At 40.3% G+C, this 18503-nt stretch overlaps 1 protein-coding gene across 1 annotated transcript in view; it reads right to left on the bottom strand.

The window, feature by feature from the left end:
- The window catches only part of GRPR (gastrin releasing peptide receptor), a 156987-nt gene that overhangs the window by 52804 nt on the left and 85680 nt on the right, over nucleotides 1-18503 (bottom strand). Inside the window, exon 2 of the mRNA XM_077299415.1 lies at nucleotides 2017-2368. Coding sequence (XP_077155530.1) covers nucleotides 2017-2368 — 352 coding nt within the window. The remainder of the gene's footprint in view (nucleotides 1-2016; nucleotides 2369-18503) is intronic.

Raw genomic sequence — 18503 nt, 5'->3', positions numbered from 1 at the left:
AACAAAGTGAAGGTTCTGGACATCTAAGTCTCCTGACATCAATATCATTGAGCTACTCTGGGGAGATCTCAAGCGCGCAGTTCATGCTAGACAGCCCAGGAATTTACAGGAACTGGAGACTTTTTGCCAAGAAGAGTGGGCAGCTTTACCATCTGAGAAAATAAAGAACTTCATCCACAGCTACCACAAAAGACTTCAAGCTGTCATTGATGTTAGAGGGGGCAATACACGGTATTAAGAAATGGGGTATATGAACTTTTGATCAGGGTCCTTTGAATGTTTTGGGTTGTCATTATGATTTAAAAAGAGAAAACACAGTAGTTTGACAATAAATGGCTTCACCCAACCACTAACTATTAGTGGAGAAAAAGTTTTGGTGTTATCATTCATAGAGCTTGTTTCTATTGCTTTTACTTCGGCAAAAATAAAGTTTCAAGCCGGGATTTTATCTACATGGTGCTGGAACGAGTTTTTCTTTTCCCTTTCATCTGATGACTACGTTGAACCACGTGGAGTTCCGTGCACCGGCAGTGGCCATGCGGTGAGCTGGTTCCGTTTTCTCTAGCTGTTATCATTCATATTCTCTGAAAAAAGGCAGCAAAAGCAAAAATTCTGCAGGGATATGTAAACGTTTGAGCACAACTGTATATTACTGGGCGAGTTTCTCCCAGAAGAGAAGAATCCGAAATTTGGATCAGGCTGCAAACTGCGTATCAAATGAATGAAGCAAAAAAGAATGCTAACTGAACCAAAACACATCTTTAAATAATGTTTAAGATGTTAAAGATGTCCATAGACTTTACGTTATTTTTTTTATTGCAAGTTTTAGATGGGGTTCTAATAGGGTAACATACCATTAAAACTAGGCTAATTTACTGGCTTTAGAGATAGGTTCAAAAACCCGATGGAATACAAATCAATTTCTTATTGACCTATGCACTGATTAGTTAAAAGGTATCTTTCCTTTTTGAAGCTTCTGACATAGGGACAAATTCTAAGTTTTGATCTGTGGAGGTCTGAGTTGAAGACCAAAGGAAGCCTATTTAGCCCTTATGGCTCTGTCACACCTGTCATGGTTCCCAATGGCAGGGACTCAGGCAAAAACGGACTAGCTCTAGGAATGATGGAATCTCAGATGACCGCGACGCTGAACCTAACACGCAACTAATAGTAGCCAGGGGGTGTGCCTACGATTATCCCTAGACACCTCGCACCAGCCGGAGATCTAGTTACCCCCTAGTAGAGGAATACACAGACCTGGCTTGCCTCCAGGGAAACCCCAAAAGTGATAGTAGCCCCCCACATATAATAACGGTTAGGTAAGAGGAAAACACGTACGCAGTATGAATATAGATTCAGCAAAGAGAGGCCCTCTGACTAGATAGCAGAAAATACAAAAGAGGACTTCACGGTCACCTCAAAACCCTAAACAGCCATCCTGAAATTACTTTAACTCCGTTATCAACTCATGACACCGGAGTAGTAATTTCAGATCACTAGAGCTTCCAGCAGCAAGAGAAATATAAATGCATGCTGGACAAACAAACACAAAAAATGCCAAAGATCCAACTTAGCTGAATTGCAGACTTGGAGCAGGTAGCAAGCAACAGAGGTACTCTGGTAACATTGATTGCCGGCACTAGAATGACTGAGAAGCCAGACTAAATAGGAAACTCCCAGTTTCCTGATGGGAACAGGTGCAAGACAAAAGTCAGCCAGTACCACCAGTAACCACCAGAGGGAGCCCAAAAACAGAATTCACAACACACACCTGTCTGAGCAGAGCTTTTCCCATATATTACAAGCCCGCCTGCTGGAAAAGAGCTAATCATAGACAATGTGTATACTGCAGCCTACTCGAAACATTTGAGCGTCAGAGTAAATCGTCGAAAAGAAAATCTTCTGCTTCTAAAATGGGAAAAGGCAGAGTCAGCAACCTAAACTTCATAGCTAACACAAATGATGGAACACATTGTCAATAATTTCCAACAATTTTTAGAAATGGTAAAGTCATACCTGTCTCCTCACATGTACGTTTCCTTCCACAGGTATATTGTATGCACTCCGGATCAGATTCTTGGCAATAAAGTAGTAATACACTGAAATAATAGATAGCGGGATAATATAGAAGATCAAGAAGGAAGTCATTGAGTGTATTCTTGGGTGAAGTCCATCGGAGTGTGGGTAAGGGGCACAGCTGACAAATGTTTTATTGGATTCTTTGTCATAAAAAGGGTGCAAGTCCGAAAAAACAGCTTCTGGGATCGCCAGGGTCATAGATAATATCCAGATTAGAGCAGCTTTGATACATATCTTGGTCAATGCATTGTTGGCTTGAATGTCCATGGGTTTCACTATTGCTGTATACCTGGAAAGAGAAGCAGATTTGTGTGAAGATAACATGGCTCTGAATCTGAGACGTGTACAGTATAATGAGCTTTCTGAGGAGTAACTGGATAGAATAATACAAACAAGAAAAACTCACTGCGGAACTGCTAAATCCTTATTTTGCCAATTTTCCAGAAAAAATTTCGCAAATTATGTTCAATAGTAATTAAAAAATATGTGGATCATACATTTTTCTATATTTGTAATATAGCATATACATAAACAGATAACATTTAATTGCTAATCAGCCTGCATAATCCATTTAACCCCTTACCGACATCGGACGTACTATACCGTCCGATGTCGGCTCCCCTGCTTTGATGCAGGGCTCCGCGGTCAACCCGCATCAAAGCCGGGACATGTCAGCTGTTTTGAACAGCTGACATGTGCCCGCAATAGGCGCAGGCAGAATCGCGATCTGCCCGCGCCTATTAACTAGTTAAATGCCGCTGTCAAACGCAGACAGCGGCATTTAACTACCGCATCTGGCCGGGCGGCCGGAAATGACGTCATCGCCGTCCCCCGTCACAGGATCGGGGGTCGGCGATGTGTCAGGAAGGTAACCATAGAGGTCCTTGAGACCTCTATGGTTACTGATCCTCTGTAGCTGTGAGTGCCACCCTGTGGTCGGCGCTCACAGCACACCTGTATTTCTGCTACATAGCAGCGATCTGATGATCGCTGTTATGTAGCAGAGCCGATCGCGTTGTGCCTGCTTCTAGCCTCCCACGGAGGCTATTGAAGCATGGCAAAAGTTTTAAAAAAAAGTTAAAAAAAATGTGAAAAAAATAAAAAAAACATAAAAGTTTAAATCACCCCCCTTTCGCCCCAATCAAAATAAATCAATAAAAAAAAAATCAAACCTACACATATTTGGTATCACCACGTTCAGAATCGCCCGATCTATCAATAAAAAAAGCATTAACCTGATCGCTAAATGGCGTAATGAGAAAAAAATCGAAACGCCAGAATTATGTTTTTTTGGTCGCCGCGACATTGCATTAAAATGCAATAACGGGCGATCAAAAGAACGTATCTGCACCAAAATGCTATCATTAAAAACGCCAGCTCGGCACGCAAAAAATAAGCCCTCACCTGACACCAGATCACGAACACTGGAGACGCTACGAGTATCGGAAAATGGTGCAATTTTGTATTTTAATTTTTTTTGCAAAGTTTGGAATTTTTTTTCACCACTTAGGTGAAAAATAACCTAGTCATGTTAGGTGTCTATGAAATCGTACTGACCTGGAGAATCATAATTGCAGGTCAGTTTTAGCATTTAGTGAACCTAGCAAAAAAGCCAAACAATAAACAAGTGTGGGATTGCACTTTTTTTGCAATTTCACTGTCATGTTCGATAACAATATTAGCCAGCAGATATATAGTTAATCTGCAGATGTAGAGTTAATCTTCAGGTTAAAGAAGCACTTCCATCCACGTTTTTATCCATTAATATATTGTAATCCTCATATTATACAGCACTGTGTACTTACAATTGCTCATTTTTCTGTTTTCCATTAGGTATTTTATGACATCACAAGATTAAAAACTGAATCCTTTTAAGGACGATGTAGAAACAGGAGGTCAATTTTCTCTGCACAAGTCATGAGTCACTGCAAAAGTCTATAGCAAGGGGGAGGAACCAAGCAGTTGGGTCAGAAGTTGTAAAGGGAATGAGACTTCCTGTTTCTACATAAAGCAAAGAGAATAATTAGCAGGGTAGAAAAGGAAAATGAGCAATTGTAAGTACACAGTGGTATATAATATGACGAGGGCAATATATTAAGAGGATGCAAACTTTGATGGGAGCGCTTCTTTAATAGAGTTATGAAATAAGCAAAAGGGATTAAGTACACAGTAAACATGTGATTATGCTGTAGCACAGGTGACAAAGCCTGCAGAAGCATTTTTTAAAATTCAGAATGTGCTGGTATTCATTATGCAAACTAGGGGGCAGGTTAGTGAGGGATCAGTGACCTGTCAGCAGTCTGCATTATGAATAGCTAATCAGAGCACCACATACACCGACCCCGCCTTAGGGTTTTAAGCGGAGTAAATTTTTCCAGATTCCAGGTGACCTATTTCTTTTTCGTTATTGAGAAGCATTTGTTTAGCCCTTGTTCATGTTTGCTCAAACCCGGAAGAAGCGTTATTATTTAAGGCAATATTTTTTCTTACATTTTTGGGGGCTTTTCGGATTAGTGAAGTGGTCTCACCTTAAAAATCGGAGCCTTCGTGGGCTTATGTTTGCTGATGTAAAAATTGATGACTCTTTCATTCTATTATTTTTAAGAACATCCAAAACAGATCAGCTAGGCAGAGGGACTAAAACTAGATTGAATTTGCATTCTGACACAAGCATCTGCCCGGTGTCTAATTTGTGCAGATGGCTTAAATTTAGGCCTACAGCGCAGGGCCCACTATTTTTACACAAGGATAAATCTCCAGTCACTGTGTTTCAATTTAATTTTATACTTAAAAAATGCTTGAGTTTTATAGGTAAAGGACATCTTAGGATTACCTCCCATTCCTTTAGGATAGGAACAGCCACGGAAGCTTCTAGAGCTGGCTTATCTGACTCTAAAATCAAAAGGATGGGAAGATGGGATTCAAAAAGGTTCAAACTGTACGTTCGACATGAGTTGCATGATGATTAATTCTTTATTTTCTTTAAGGTCCAACAATTATTTGGATCGTTTGGTCATTCCTTTGTATTCTGGGCCCAGAAGAGGGCCAGACAACGATCATATTCGGAACATGTATCTTTTAACCCTTATAGTACTTAGGTGTTTTGGCATAGTATGCGTGGAATGAGGTGGCCTTCACTGGTGGATGAATTGAGGAATTGTACGGAGAAATTTCCTCGTCCGGATTTGATCATTTTGCATATCGCCGGGAATGATCTAGGAAAAATCAATACTCTGAACCTTTTGGCCGCTATGCGGTCTTATATTATTTGCATAAGGCAGATTTTCCCTTTAACTATCATTGTTTTTTCCGAGATTATCCCCAGGCTCTTATGGCACCAAAGTCAATTTTCTTTTTTGAATAAGATTAGGAAGAGGGTTAATCTCTCTATGGAAACATTTTTACCGCTTGCTAGCGGTTTTTCTTTTAGACATACGGATTTAGAAGGATTTTTACCGGGAATGTTCAGACAGGACTTGGTTCATCTGTCCGATATTGGATTAGATATTTTTAATTTGAATATGGAAACTATAATTAATAATCTTTATTTTTATATAGCGCTAACATATTCCGCAGTGCTTTACAGTTTGCACACATCATCACTGTCCCCGATGGGGCTCACAATCTAAATTCCCTATCAGTATGTCTTTGGAATGTGGGAGGAAACCGGAGTGCCCGGAGGAAACCCACGCAAACATGGTGAGAACATACAAACTCCTTGCAGATGTTGTCCTTGGTGGGGTTTGAACCAAGGACTCCAGCGCTGCAAGGCTGCAGTGCTAACCACTGCACCAACGTGCCGCTCTATAATTGAAAAATGGCTGTGTGGTTTGGGGGGCCTTGACTCCTTGAGTCTTGGCCTTGTGGGGAAAATCACTCGTTTATGGGTGGATTTGGTTACTGGAAGTTGGAAATTTTGGACATATGGTATATGGAAGTTTATTTATTGGACATTTTACAAGTATTTTATGTAACCCAAAATAAAACCTAACGGCCATTTTATTCCATCAGTTTAATTTATGGGGACATGAGACTTCTGAAAACTTTTCCAGAAAGAGCAGGAAGTATGAGTCTAAAAAAAGGGGGCCTGTGTGAAAATTGCAAGATTACTACTATAGCATATCTGATAGACAGCAGCATATATGACAAAGTGATCAGTGCAGAATAATATTTAGAATCTTTCAAACACTGATTGAGTCAGTTTTTATGGCCGTATCTGCATGCTCAGACAGAAAACATGAAGAATGCTTCTTCAATTGCAACTGGATTGAGAACATGAACCTAACGCAGCAGGAGATAGAAGGGTCGATTTGCAAATGTGTGAACCCTCCATTCTTTCTATGCATCATAATGTACAAAGCATTTTTCACCATTCGCTAAGTAGTGGAAATCTGTTAAATGGATGATGAAATGGCCTTTGACACTTACATTTGTTTGTTTTTTTATTCCTCCATTCAAAACCTTAATTCAGAAATGATTTAGAGATCCCCTATTAGTAAAATGGATTCATTGTACTGTAACTTTTAGAAAAAAAAAACGTTTATCCCTCATGCATTAAGCCTGGTTTGTCATTCGGCTATCGCTCTGCTTATTACATTATAAACCATGATTTATTCTGCCATTAGGGAGAAAGTGCAAACTCAATCCCAGCTATTTTCTATATGATTGCTGGAGAAGATGCTATTAGGATACACATTTTGGCTTCACATAAGCTTCATTTCATCCATTCTTTTCCTTTTGTCTCATCTCATTACATGAAAAGTATAATAGCTTAAATACAATCGTTCCTTTTCTGTGAGAACAAATGCGCCACGCAGGGCTCTAAGAGCATAGAAAATCCAAATGTTTGAGACGACAATGATTAAAGGGCAAATGAGCCGAAAAATGTTTGCAGGAAACTAGAAGTTTTCGTCTTTACTACGATCCAAGAAGTAATGTTTCTCCTTGCGGCGAGTGACATGATAAGCATGTCGAGGTGAGGAGACTTAAAGCCGCAATGCTCCTCTGGGAAATATGCAAATTGTCTCCAGAGAGGAAGAGGACTAGAACTCTAGTGCCACCTATTGGAAGTAGCAATCCTAACAGTCAATGTCGACCCTTTAACGAGCCTTGTCACATGACTTAGGATAATAGCCAAACCAGAATCTCAATTTGCAAATCCATATAATTAGAACATATCACATGCAATATCAAAGTATTTTCTCGACTTGTGTGCATAGGTGCATTATATTCCAATTCTCATCCTTTTTCATACACATTCTCCAGAAGATGATAAATTGCTGCGCTTCGATTTCTATTTATCAGTACCAGTGGGTATGGCCTGTGAGGGCAGAATTCACATCACACCTTTGTATACTGTATTATGTCCTTTCTTGGATACTACCCTGAGAATGGACACTACACAGAGCTGTGATGCTCCATAGTACAAGGTATACAGGGAGTTCCTTTCCCCAATCCCTTCAGACTTTCCTTCCTCTTGTTTCGTTTCCTAATAAAGCATAGTGAATACCTTAGACCGGGGTCACACTTGCGAGTTCAATGTGATTCTCTCGCATCAATACCTGGCGCTGCTACCAGCACTCAGGACCGGAGTGTGCGGCTACATGTATTTCTATGCAGCTGAACATTCCGGTCCGAACCACCGCCGGGTATTGATGCAAGAGACTCACGCAAGTTTCTCGCATTGCACTTGCTAACTGTGATACCGGCCTTACCCCTTTTCTCATAAATTTTTCTGAGTTACCAGTTATCTTTCCTTGTCTAATTTTTGTGCGTTAATATTTAAAAATGTTAATAAAGTTTATTTAAAAAAGGTATCAGCTAATACGTGGCCGGACTGGAAATCTGTTTAACCACACCAACCCTACAGTGGGCCACCCACACCTCTGCTGGTCCTTTTACCCTTCCTGTCCTGCAGCATGAAAAAGTAACTAGTCTGCCATCAGACGCAGACTGTCAGAACGTTCTATGGGCCAAACTAGGCCTGTCTCCAAAATCCATTACTCTCTCTGTTGTCTCAGTTCAGTCAAAGAACGGCCCTCTGCCTGTATATAGGAGCTGGGGGCATATACAGTGGCATGTAAAAGTTCGGGCACCCCTGGACAAAATTACAGTTATCGTGAACAATTAAGCAAGTTGAAGATTAAATGATTTGTAAAGGGTCTAAATTTAAAGATGACACATTTCCTTTGTATTTTAGGCAAAAAATATATATTACAGGATTAGTTCCAAGATGAATGACAGTATTACAGGATGGGGGCCAAGACATGTGAAGTTATCATAGAACGGGGACATTATTACAGGGTGGAGTTGAGGACAGAGAACATTATTACTGGATGGGGCAATATTACAAGATAGGAGCCAGGATGAGTAACATTATTAGGGGACGGGGGCCAGGATGGGGACATTACTACAGATAGTATGGATTTCTGTATCACAGACTTTTCTTGATTATTGAATTATTAGAGACTATTAATTACAAGACAAGGAACTTAGTCTTGTATATTATTGGATTGCAATAGTATATTACAGTGTGTAGACTAAGCAAGAGATCAATTATCTTATATATTGTGAAAAAAAATAGAGTAAAATTCCAAAGCTCTCCAACAAAGATCACTGATGCTCTTTTGTTTCCTTATGAACATACAGGTCTTTGTCTTTTATAAATAGCAAAATAAAATATGATTTCCATGCATGTGTATATATATATATATATATATATATATATATATATATATATATATATATATATATATATATATACACACAGTATATACTGTATAAGAACAGCTAAGGATATCCCCAAATGTACCGGAAATACAAATACATTATGTAACAAGAGAAATAATTGAATAAAATAAAAACGCTTGCTACAAAATCCATGCAGTGAAAAATAATTGACATACAAAATTACTATCTCCATTTAATATAGATTTCATTGGGTCAGTTTTGTAATCTTGGCCAGTACTTTCCGTAACTGAGAAGATACCAGCCAGAACAGTTTAGGAAAGGTTAAAAGGAAGAGGTTAGTTTTAGTTTAAGTGTCTCTTTAAGTAAATATCTATCTGCTAAGACAATAACAAGTGGAACAAATTATGGCATCTTATGTTGTGTTTATTCACGCATTGCCAGCACTTAGCAGTGTCCTGTGATGGTTTCAGCTTCGAAAGTGGATCTAAACTTAACAAACACTTGAATTATGTTTCTATGTGACAAGCTACTTAGGACACAGGAATAGTGGCTACTATTAGTATTTTACATCAGTATGTGTAGTGCCAAAACCAGAGGTAGAACCTTTATCATGATGGCTGGAATTATTTGATTTTCTTTTGTGTTTTTGATTTTGACCCAAAACTGGATTTGTCTTTAAAATCCTGATCATATTGTATGATATTGTCTCTATTCACATTGTGAGATAGCACAATTCTGATTTAGACTTCTATGGATGCAACTGTGCTCTTATGTGCTCTTATGTTTTACTGTGATTAAAAAATTTCACAAAAAACGGACCGTCACATCCAAACATAGGTATGAACAGGTGCTTACCTACAGTCACCAACTCATATACAATCAAACAAATAAAAAGCGCTCTGTAGTGCCATAGCTTGCAAACATGAAATATGAAAATTGAATTGCATTACTGCACTAAAAATATGAAAAATTGAGAATGCTTAGCACATAAATTGGCCAATTCATGTGTACCTGGAAGCCACGTTAAGGAGATTCTGGTTTCCAGGACCTAACTTAATGTGAATCCTCTCTTAGACTGAAATCTATATCTCTGTGGAGGGGTACGGTCCTGCTGTGATTAAAAACGCCTGAGGCTAAAAGGCAGAGTACTCAGTCAGAAGGCTAATGAATACAAATTTAAAAAAAACTGACCATCATATCCAAACACAAACTAGGTCTGAACAGGTGCTTACCTAGAGTCACCATCTCATATACAATCAAACAAATAAAATTTTTATTCGTTAGCTTTCTGTCTGAGTACTCTGTATTTTAGTGGAGCTCCGGAGCAATTTTCTCCGCCAGAGATAGAAAGCCAGTGACTGAGGGCAGATATTAATAGCCTAGAGAGGGACCATGGTTATTGGACTCCTTGGCTAAAAAAAACCTGCCCCCAGCCACCCCAGAAAAGGTGCATCTGTAAGATGCGCTTATTCCAGCATTTAGCCTTTCTCTTCCCACTGCCCAGTAATGGTGGCATATGGGGTAATGTCTTAGGGCTTAATGTCACGCTGCTATTGTAAGGTGGCATTAAGCCTGGTTAATAATGGAGAGGTGTCAATAAGACACCCATCCATTATAAATCCAATAGTATGAAAGGGTTAAAAATACTCACACACATTAAGAATAAAGTCTTTTAATGAAATAATGAAACACACAGGTTTAACATCTTTATTACACTCTCAATCCAAGCAAAGCCCTCGTTCTCCTGTAAAAAAATCAAAATAAAAAAGCAACAATATACCATACCTCTCCGCCGTACAGTCAAGTCTCACGCTGCAATCCATCTCAAGGGGTTAAATAGTTTACAACCCGGTGGGGTGCTAATGCTACCAGCCGGGCATTAAACCATGGAGGAATGAATGAAAAGCTGCCTGCGCAGCCTCCTCGCCTGACCGGACATGAACTGATTAGCGTGAGAAAGTTTCTGAACATTTTCCCACGCTGTAAAGTTCACCGCGGGTCATGCGGGGAGTCTGCGCAACCTCAGGGACATCAGCAGCAGTCACTGAGCATGCGCAGACTCCCCGTCTGACGCGGTGAACTTGACAGCGTGGGAAAATGTTCAGAAACTTTCCCACGCTAATGAGTTCATGTCCGGTCAGGCGGGGAGGCTGCGCAGGCAGCTTTTCATTCATTACATAGTGGTTTACAGCCCAGCTGGTAGAATTAACACCACTCCGGGTAGTAAACTATTTAGCCCTCTGAGATGGATTGCAGCGTGGTACTTGACTGTACAGCGGACAGGTATGGGATATTAAATAATAACAATATATCTGCGCTGGGTGTAATTCCCTTTTATTTGTCTAAAATTGTAGTTATCCAATGATCCTGGTTGTATCTATGATTTTACCTTATTAGGTTCAGTGAGGACCTTCAGTTTTTTCTATACCCACTAATATCCAGATTTAGAAACTATAAAATAAACATATAGAATGTTTTTCAGTGTTAAATAGGCACACACACCGTTAAAACACATAAAATGCACACATGTATAAATGCGTTTTTGTTTGTAGTCTTTCAGGTGTTATTATTAGGAAGGGTATTACCTCTTGTAGTCCAGTTTGTCCCTTCACTTCTTTATGCCTGTCGCTACAGTCCTTATGTCCTAATGTCCAGAGGGGTCTTCTTGTGATGCTTATGCGACTGGTGAGCATTGCCCCGGCCGGTGGCAGCGCTCAAACCACGGCTCTCACTTACAATCAATATCGTGGGGTGGATGCGCGCTATACCTATTAGCCGCTTGGTCTCTTGGCGGTGCAGGACCTAGCGTGATGTCACAGTCACGTGTTTGACACACGTGACTGGCTATGGAAGGCGCAGTGGACCAAAAACCGACGCGTTTCGGAATAATCCTATTCCTTCTTCAGGGAGATATGGGATATTGTTGCTTTTTGTTTTGGATTTTTTTTACAGAAGAACAAGTGCTATGTTTGGATTGAGAGTGTAATAAAGATGTTAAACCTGAGATGCTGAGAAATTGATGTTCGGGTTCTCATATTGCATCCTCAAACCTCTCCTGTAGCTAACAAGAGTGACTCTAGTAATAACAGCATATTAAGGATTTAGTGTTCAGGGAAAAAAGTAAGAAGTTCTAAAGACTTCCTCCAAGGGTGAAGATAATATAATGAGCATTTTTGGGTATACATGGCATTATACATATATATATATATATATATATATATATATATATATATATATATATATATATATATATATATATATATATACTGTATATATATATACATACAGTACAGACCAAAAGTTTGGACACACCTCATTTAAAGATTTTTCTGTATTTTCATGACTATGAAAATTGTACATTCACACTGAAGGCATCAAAACTATGAATTAACACATGTGGAATTATATACTTAACAAAAAAGTGTGAAACAACTGAATGTATGTGCATTTACAACACTCGATATTGCAGCATTAGACAAGAGCTAATCGTTAATTATTTACGGGTCAGTGGTCATTTAATAGCCTGTTTAGACAGGCAGATGAACACTGAACGATCTGTAACACATCACGGAGTGCACATGGTCTGCCATTGTTCTCAGCAGCATGAGTTCTACTTGCACAGGATGATGTGCTGCAGATAACGATGACCTTTTGTACAGTAAAAGTCTGATTGAAAAACTCATCAATGTCTCCCTTACCTGCTGAGATCTCATACTGTACAGTGCAAGGTGCAGCTGTCAGTCAGCTGATTGACAAACTCATCAATATCTCCCTTCCCTGATGAGATCTCATACTGCCCAGTACAAGCTGCAGCTGTCAGTCAGCTGATTGACAAACTCATCAAGGTCTCCCTTCCCTGCTGAGATCTCACACTGCTCAGTACAAGCTGCAGCTGTCTGTCAGCTGATTGACAAACTCATCAATGTCTCCCTTCCCTGCTGAGATCTCATACTGCTCAGTACAAGCTGCAGCTGTCAGCTGATTGACAAACTCATCAATGTTTCCCTTCCCTGCTGAGATCTCATACTGCTCAGTACAAGCTGCAGCTGTTAGGCAACTGATTGACAGACTCATCAATTTTTCTCTTCTCTGCTGAGCTCTCATGCCACTCAATACAAGCTGCAGCTGTTAGCTGATTGACAAACTCATCAATGTCATCAATGTCTCCCTTCCCTGCTGAGATCTCATACTGCTCAGTACAAGATGCAGCTGTTAGGCAACTGATTGACAGACTCATCAATTTTTCTCTCCTCTGCTGAGCTCTCATGCCACTCAATACAAGCTGCAGCTGTTAGCTGATTGACAAACTTATCAATGTCATCAATGTCTCCCTTCCCTGCTGAGCTCTCATATTGCTCAGTACAAGCTGCAGCTGTCAGTCAGGCTCATTGGTAGGAGACTGAAAGCAGTTGGACTCAAGAGCTCGATCACTCTTTAGCTGGACTTCTAAAATGCTTATTTGTAATATCATGATTATTCTGGCATAGTTTTTCAAACTAAGGACTCTAGACTCATCAGGCCTGGGATCTATTTAAAAATGTTTGCAGTATGTATTGTAAAATATAGTCAGAGATGCTCTTTAAATGGCTATAATCACTATAAATTTGCTATTTGTGATGTTATCTGGTTATTTTCTTTAGTAGATGATTCCAGCCATGTATGCTTAATGAAGTCTTGGAGCATGAAACCCTTCCAGAGATCCTCTTACAAGAATATAACATGGAATAATCATCAGAGGTTAGTGAAGGGTGTGATGAAGGTGCAAGTGCAAGAGTCTTGGAATGTTAATTCTTCCCTATTTGTCAACCAGGATCAGGCAAAGTAATATTCCGAATGTAATAAAAAATGAGACAAAACTGGAACAAAGAAACTTAAGCTTTAAAATAATATAAATTCTTTAAAAAATATTAGTAATTAATTGTATAAAATGATATTTCTTTTGTTAAATACTTTTACAATTGTATTGATTAACGGAAAAATCTGTGAACTGATGAATACGCGAGCCTTGGCGTTAGATTTGAGAATTTCTTTCAACTGCACAAAATATTTTAATGTGTTCTGAGATATGTACATTTCTTCACTCTACATGGAGTTTATCATAAGTCAAGGAATTGTCGGTCTTTTCCAAAGAATAAACAAAAAGAAACACTGCAGAAAGTAGATAATGTTAACCAGATATTTGTCTATTGTAGGTTTTAGGCTTCAATATTAAAGCTGCATTTTGCTTCAAATTATTCATAAGGTTAGGGGATGTGGATATATGTGTTTCTCTAAAAAAAAATACTGAATGTCTTGTCAGCCTTCTTTTTATTATACAAAAGGTGCTATATTTTGGTGTTTTGACATCTCTGAATCCATGGTGCTGTATATATACCTTGTAGATTTAATCTACATAAAAAGCAGACTTGAATGTTGTGTGCAGGTGATAAAACGTATAGCAGCTATAACTCCGAATGAGACTTCAATATTACACACCTACAATTTTGGACCATATGTTAGTTTCACACCTACCGTAAATGTATTCTTTATAAAAAATCCCATAGAGGTGCCATTAAATGACAAACATATGGTTGGATCGCTGCCAAGCAGTGTTGCACAGTAGCAGCTAAGACCCAGCTGTCTCCCCTGCTTAAGAGGAAAACTCATGATGGTTATAAATGTGGTTCTAAAAGTCCAGATTGCTCCTTAACATCTCCATGAATTTTGCAACTCTGCACTGACTCCTACACCGCTCTTTTCTTCTTGGACTGATAGTAGAGATGAACCAATCCGAGGAGAAGACCTGTCCAGCTGTCAAACAGCAATGGCACTGCAAGTTTAAAGGTAAAATCCACCCATTATTATCTTCTAACATGTCCCAGTGAAATGCTTTAAAATATTAACTAGAGATGAGCGAATAAATTCAAGCGTAATTAAATGTCACAAATATCCACCTTAGACAAAATGTGGATTCTTAGCAATTTATCTCTGCGTGAATCTAGCAAAATGGCCATAGACTAACCATAGACGTTAATGGCTATCAAGAGGTAAAAATAAATCCTTATGCTTAATGTTCTGGCTCCTCCTTGCTGTCACCAATTTCGGTCCTCATCGCATCCTCTTATCACCGCCGTTTGCGCTGAAATCTCCGGGCCAGGCAATCCCCACATGTATTCAAGCTGTCTAGCAGCCACAAATCATGCAGCTGCGTCGACATAAACTAAATCTCCGAGCATGCTGAAATACTTGGAGACCACCCGAGCGTGCTCGGAGAAACAGGAGTAACGAGCATACTCGCTCATCACTAGTTAAGACCTCATAGGATACTCACAGTTGAACAAGAAACATGCGACCTGGCATTATAGCGTTGAAAAATTGCTTCAGGGACAGTTTAGAGAAATGGCTGTACCACTGACTCTACAAAGAAATCAATCTAACGCTGAGCTGATAGAGTACATGAAATGAAGACTAGAGGGGTTCAGCTACTGTACATTATGACACCCTATATCATTACCCTGGAGTAGGACCAGTGTAACATTCCCTCACGAAAGCCTCTTCATGGGATTGCCCAATTAGTCTCATCAAATTAAAAAAATGGAATTTACTGATCCATTCTGCAGTACAGGTGATATTGACATAAGGCATTAATCAGTGTCTACACAAACTATCAGAAGGCATTTACACAACATTGGGCTATGAGCCACATGTCCAGCTACAGGGGTTCCATTGACCTTACATCACCGCTCTCAAAGGTGTGGTGAAACGCTACCTGAGTGGGTTGGGGAACACTCGGTTGGCACGGGATTTAAGCACTCAGGCACGTTTTCTCCACGTAAACAGTCTTATTCGGTTTATTAGACATCATAAACCATAACACAAACAGTTCATTACATAGATCAAATGAAACACATTAACCATCAACAGTCTGTTCCAATGGCAGATCCGTGTCTGCCCGTAACCCCTTGTTACCTAGAGTTACCTTACAGGAGCTCCTGCTCCACACACTGACTCCTGCCAGTGCTGGTTCACAGGGGAAAGCTACCTCACTGGGATCACCATCCTTGTGACCAGGGCACCTCGGATAGTCCAGACCCACAGTAGGAACTGTAGCTTCCCCAACACAGAAACCATCTCAGGCTCTGTAGATGCAGCCTCTACATGCGCTTCCAGGAAGTCCAATCACAGGCACTTCCAACACACACAGGCCATCAGTCTATGGTCTCACCAGGTGCTTGCAGGACTCCTGACCATCCCAGGACAATCCAACACCCTGACCATTCCAGGACTCACACTCTCACCAGGTGCTTGCAGGACTCCAGTCCATCCCAGGACAATCCAACACCCTGAGCGTTCAGGACTCACACTCTCACCAGGTGCTTGCAGGACTCCAGTCCATCCCAGGACAATCCAACACCCTGAGCATTCAGGTCCACAGTCTCTCTAGGTGCTTCCAGAAAGCCTCCACTCACAGGAGCTTCCAACACTGACCACCAGGTCCATGGTCTCTCAGGTGCTTCAAGGAAGACTCCACTCACAGAAGCTTCAAACACCGACCGTCCAGGACCTTGCACATGGACCAAACAGATCCATACACTCTGACCATGTGACCAGACCTCAGTCACATTATATGGTTGTAACCACTCCCCACTCACCAGCTAACCCTAAAAGCCCGCCCTTATAAGTAAACACAACAAACTCTTGTGGAACTATAAGTACCAGCATAACCACATCATTTTGGGCTTACAGCGCAGAGCACCTCTGCGACATATACCGGCCATTTACAATCCTGCTGGACTTTGTCTCATCATAATTATGCCTCCAAGCGCATCCTGAAGCACACACACAGCGCCCCCTGTCTGTAATATGGGTTACCGCATGACAAAGGCTATCACAGGGCAGAGCAAGACACCAATGGAAGCAGAAAGAGAGTCCTGCTTTTATTTTGGATGCAATCATAGATGGAGGTTGTTACGGAGATCACGGCAAAGCCATGGAGAGGCCTTCAGGAGGGAGTTGAAAGTGTCCTCGTAGCCTTTTTTTCAACATGACAATGAAAGGTTATATCTTGCTCTTACTATTGTGTACAGCCTGTGTCACCTAAACATGCTTCCATGGCCTGCAGTGTCTCCAGTCTTGTCTCCTATTGGGTATACCTGAGACATCATTGTTCAGCAATTGCAATGGAAGCTGCCAGCAGTGAACCTTGATGATTTGCCCAAGTACATTCAACCTCTCAGAACATTCCACAGACAACCATTAATAACCTCATTGATAGCCGCCAAAGCAAGTAAGTGTGTGGATTTCTCCATGTGTCGCTCATGCTCATGCTTTGTCGGTCAACTACTTCTGAAGAGGGTAATAATGAGTTTCAATGTTTTCCATTTTGACACCATCTGTCTAGCTGTGTATTAGTGAAATTCAAACGCTCCGGAGATTATTTTGTAACCTTTTCCAGCCTAAAGAGTATTCATGCCATGATATGCTTCCAAAAAACTGTTGTGAAAATTGGACTTTGCTAGATTCCTCTTCTTTAAATTAACAGGTTGCACACTCACACATGATTTTTATCCCTTTGATTGTAAATGCCAGACTTTAATGTAACCTTCAAATTATAAGCTAAACCTAAAGGTTCACATACTTTTGTCACTCAGACATGTAATATTGGATCATTTTCATATAAAAATGACAGAGCCTTATATTTCTGACTCATTTATTTGGTTTAATTCTACTATATCTTTAATGTTCCAATTTATTCAATATGACAGAAAGTCAGTGCTCTCATTTCCAGCATAATCATCTAATTAATAACACCGCACTGCCAGGACTGACAATTACTTAAAGGGAACCTATCATGTGAAAAAAATGCTACTAGCCTGCAGATATGGGTTAGTCTGCAGGTAAATAAGTGAACTGAACCTGCCCGGAACTGGCACTTAGACCCCCGCTGCCGAGAGGAAATTAACTTTATACCTCCTGGTAGCATTCTGATTTCAGTCACATGGGCAGAATTCTGATTTCAGTCACGGGGCAGAATTCTGATTTCAGTCACAGGGGCAGTGCTGGCATAGGTTTAGTCACCATTCTGTGTTTAGAGAGTGATGTCCATAACCACGCCCTAAGCACTGACTGACAGCTGGCCCAAATGCTGAGTTGCTGTCAGTCAGTGTGGGGGGTGAATTTACAGCTGCCGTTCTCTATACACAGAAATGTGACTGAACCCCTGCCAGCGCCACCCCATGACTGAAGACAGAATTCTACTGGGAGAAATAAAGTTAATTTCCTCCTGGCAGGATGGGTCTAAATGCCGGCACCTGACAGCTTTAGAATGCTACTCACCTGCAGATTAACCACATAGCTGCTGTTTATTAACGTTTTTTCCACATGACAAGTTGCCCTTAAATGATAATATACAGAATAACTATAATCTGTAATGTTTTGCAACCGCCATGTAATTAATTGAAAAGGTACTAAAAATGCATCATTACTAGTGATGTGCTCGTTACTCTAGATTTCCGAGCATGCTCGGGTGTTCTCCGAGTATCTTGGGCGTGCTCGTAGATTATGTTTGTGTTCCAGCAGCTGCATGATTTGCGACGTTAGACAATCTGAACACATTCAGGGATTGCCTGTTTGTTAGGGAATCCCCACATGTATTCAGGCTGTCTAGCAGCCACAAATCATGCATCTGCAGGGACACAAACTTAATCTACAAGCACACCCAAGATACTCGGAGAACACCCGAGCATGCTCGGAAA

The sequence above is a fragment of the Ranitomeya variabilis genome, chromosome 3 (genome assembly GCF_051348905.1).
Source record: "Ranitomeya variabilis isolate aRanVar5 chromosome 3, aRanVar5.hap1, whole genome shotgun sequence".
NCBI classification, from domain to species: Eukaryota; Metazoa; Chordata; class Amphibia; order Anura; family Dendrobatidae; genus Ranitomeya; species Ranitomeya variabilis.
This window is presented reverse-complemented; position numbering and strand designations above follow the sequence as displayed.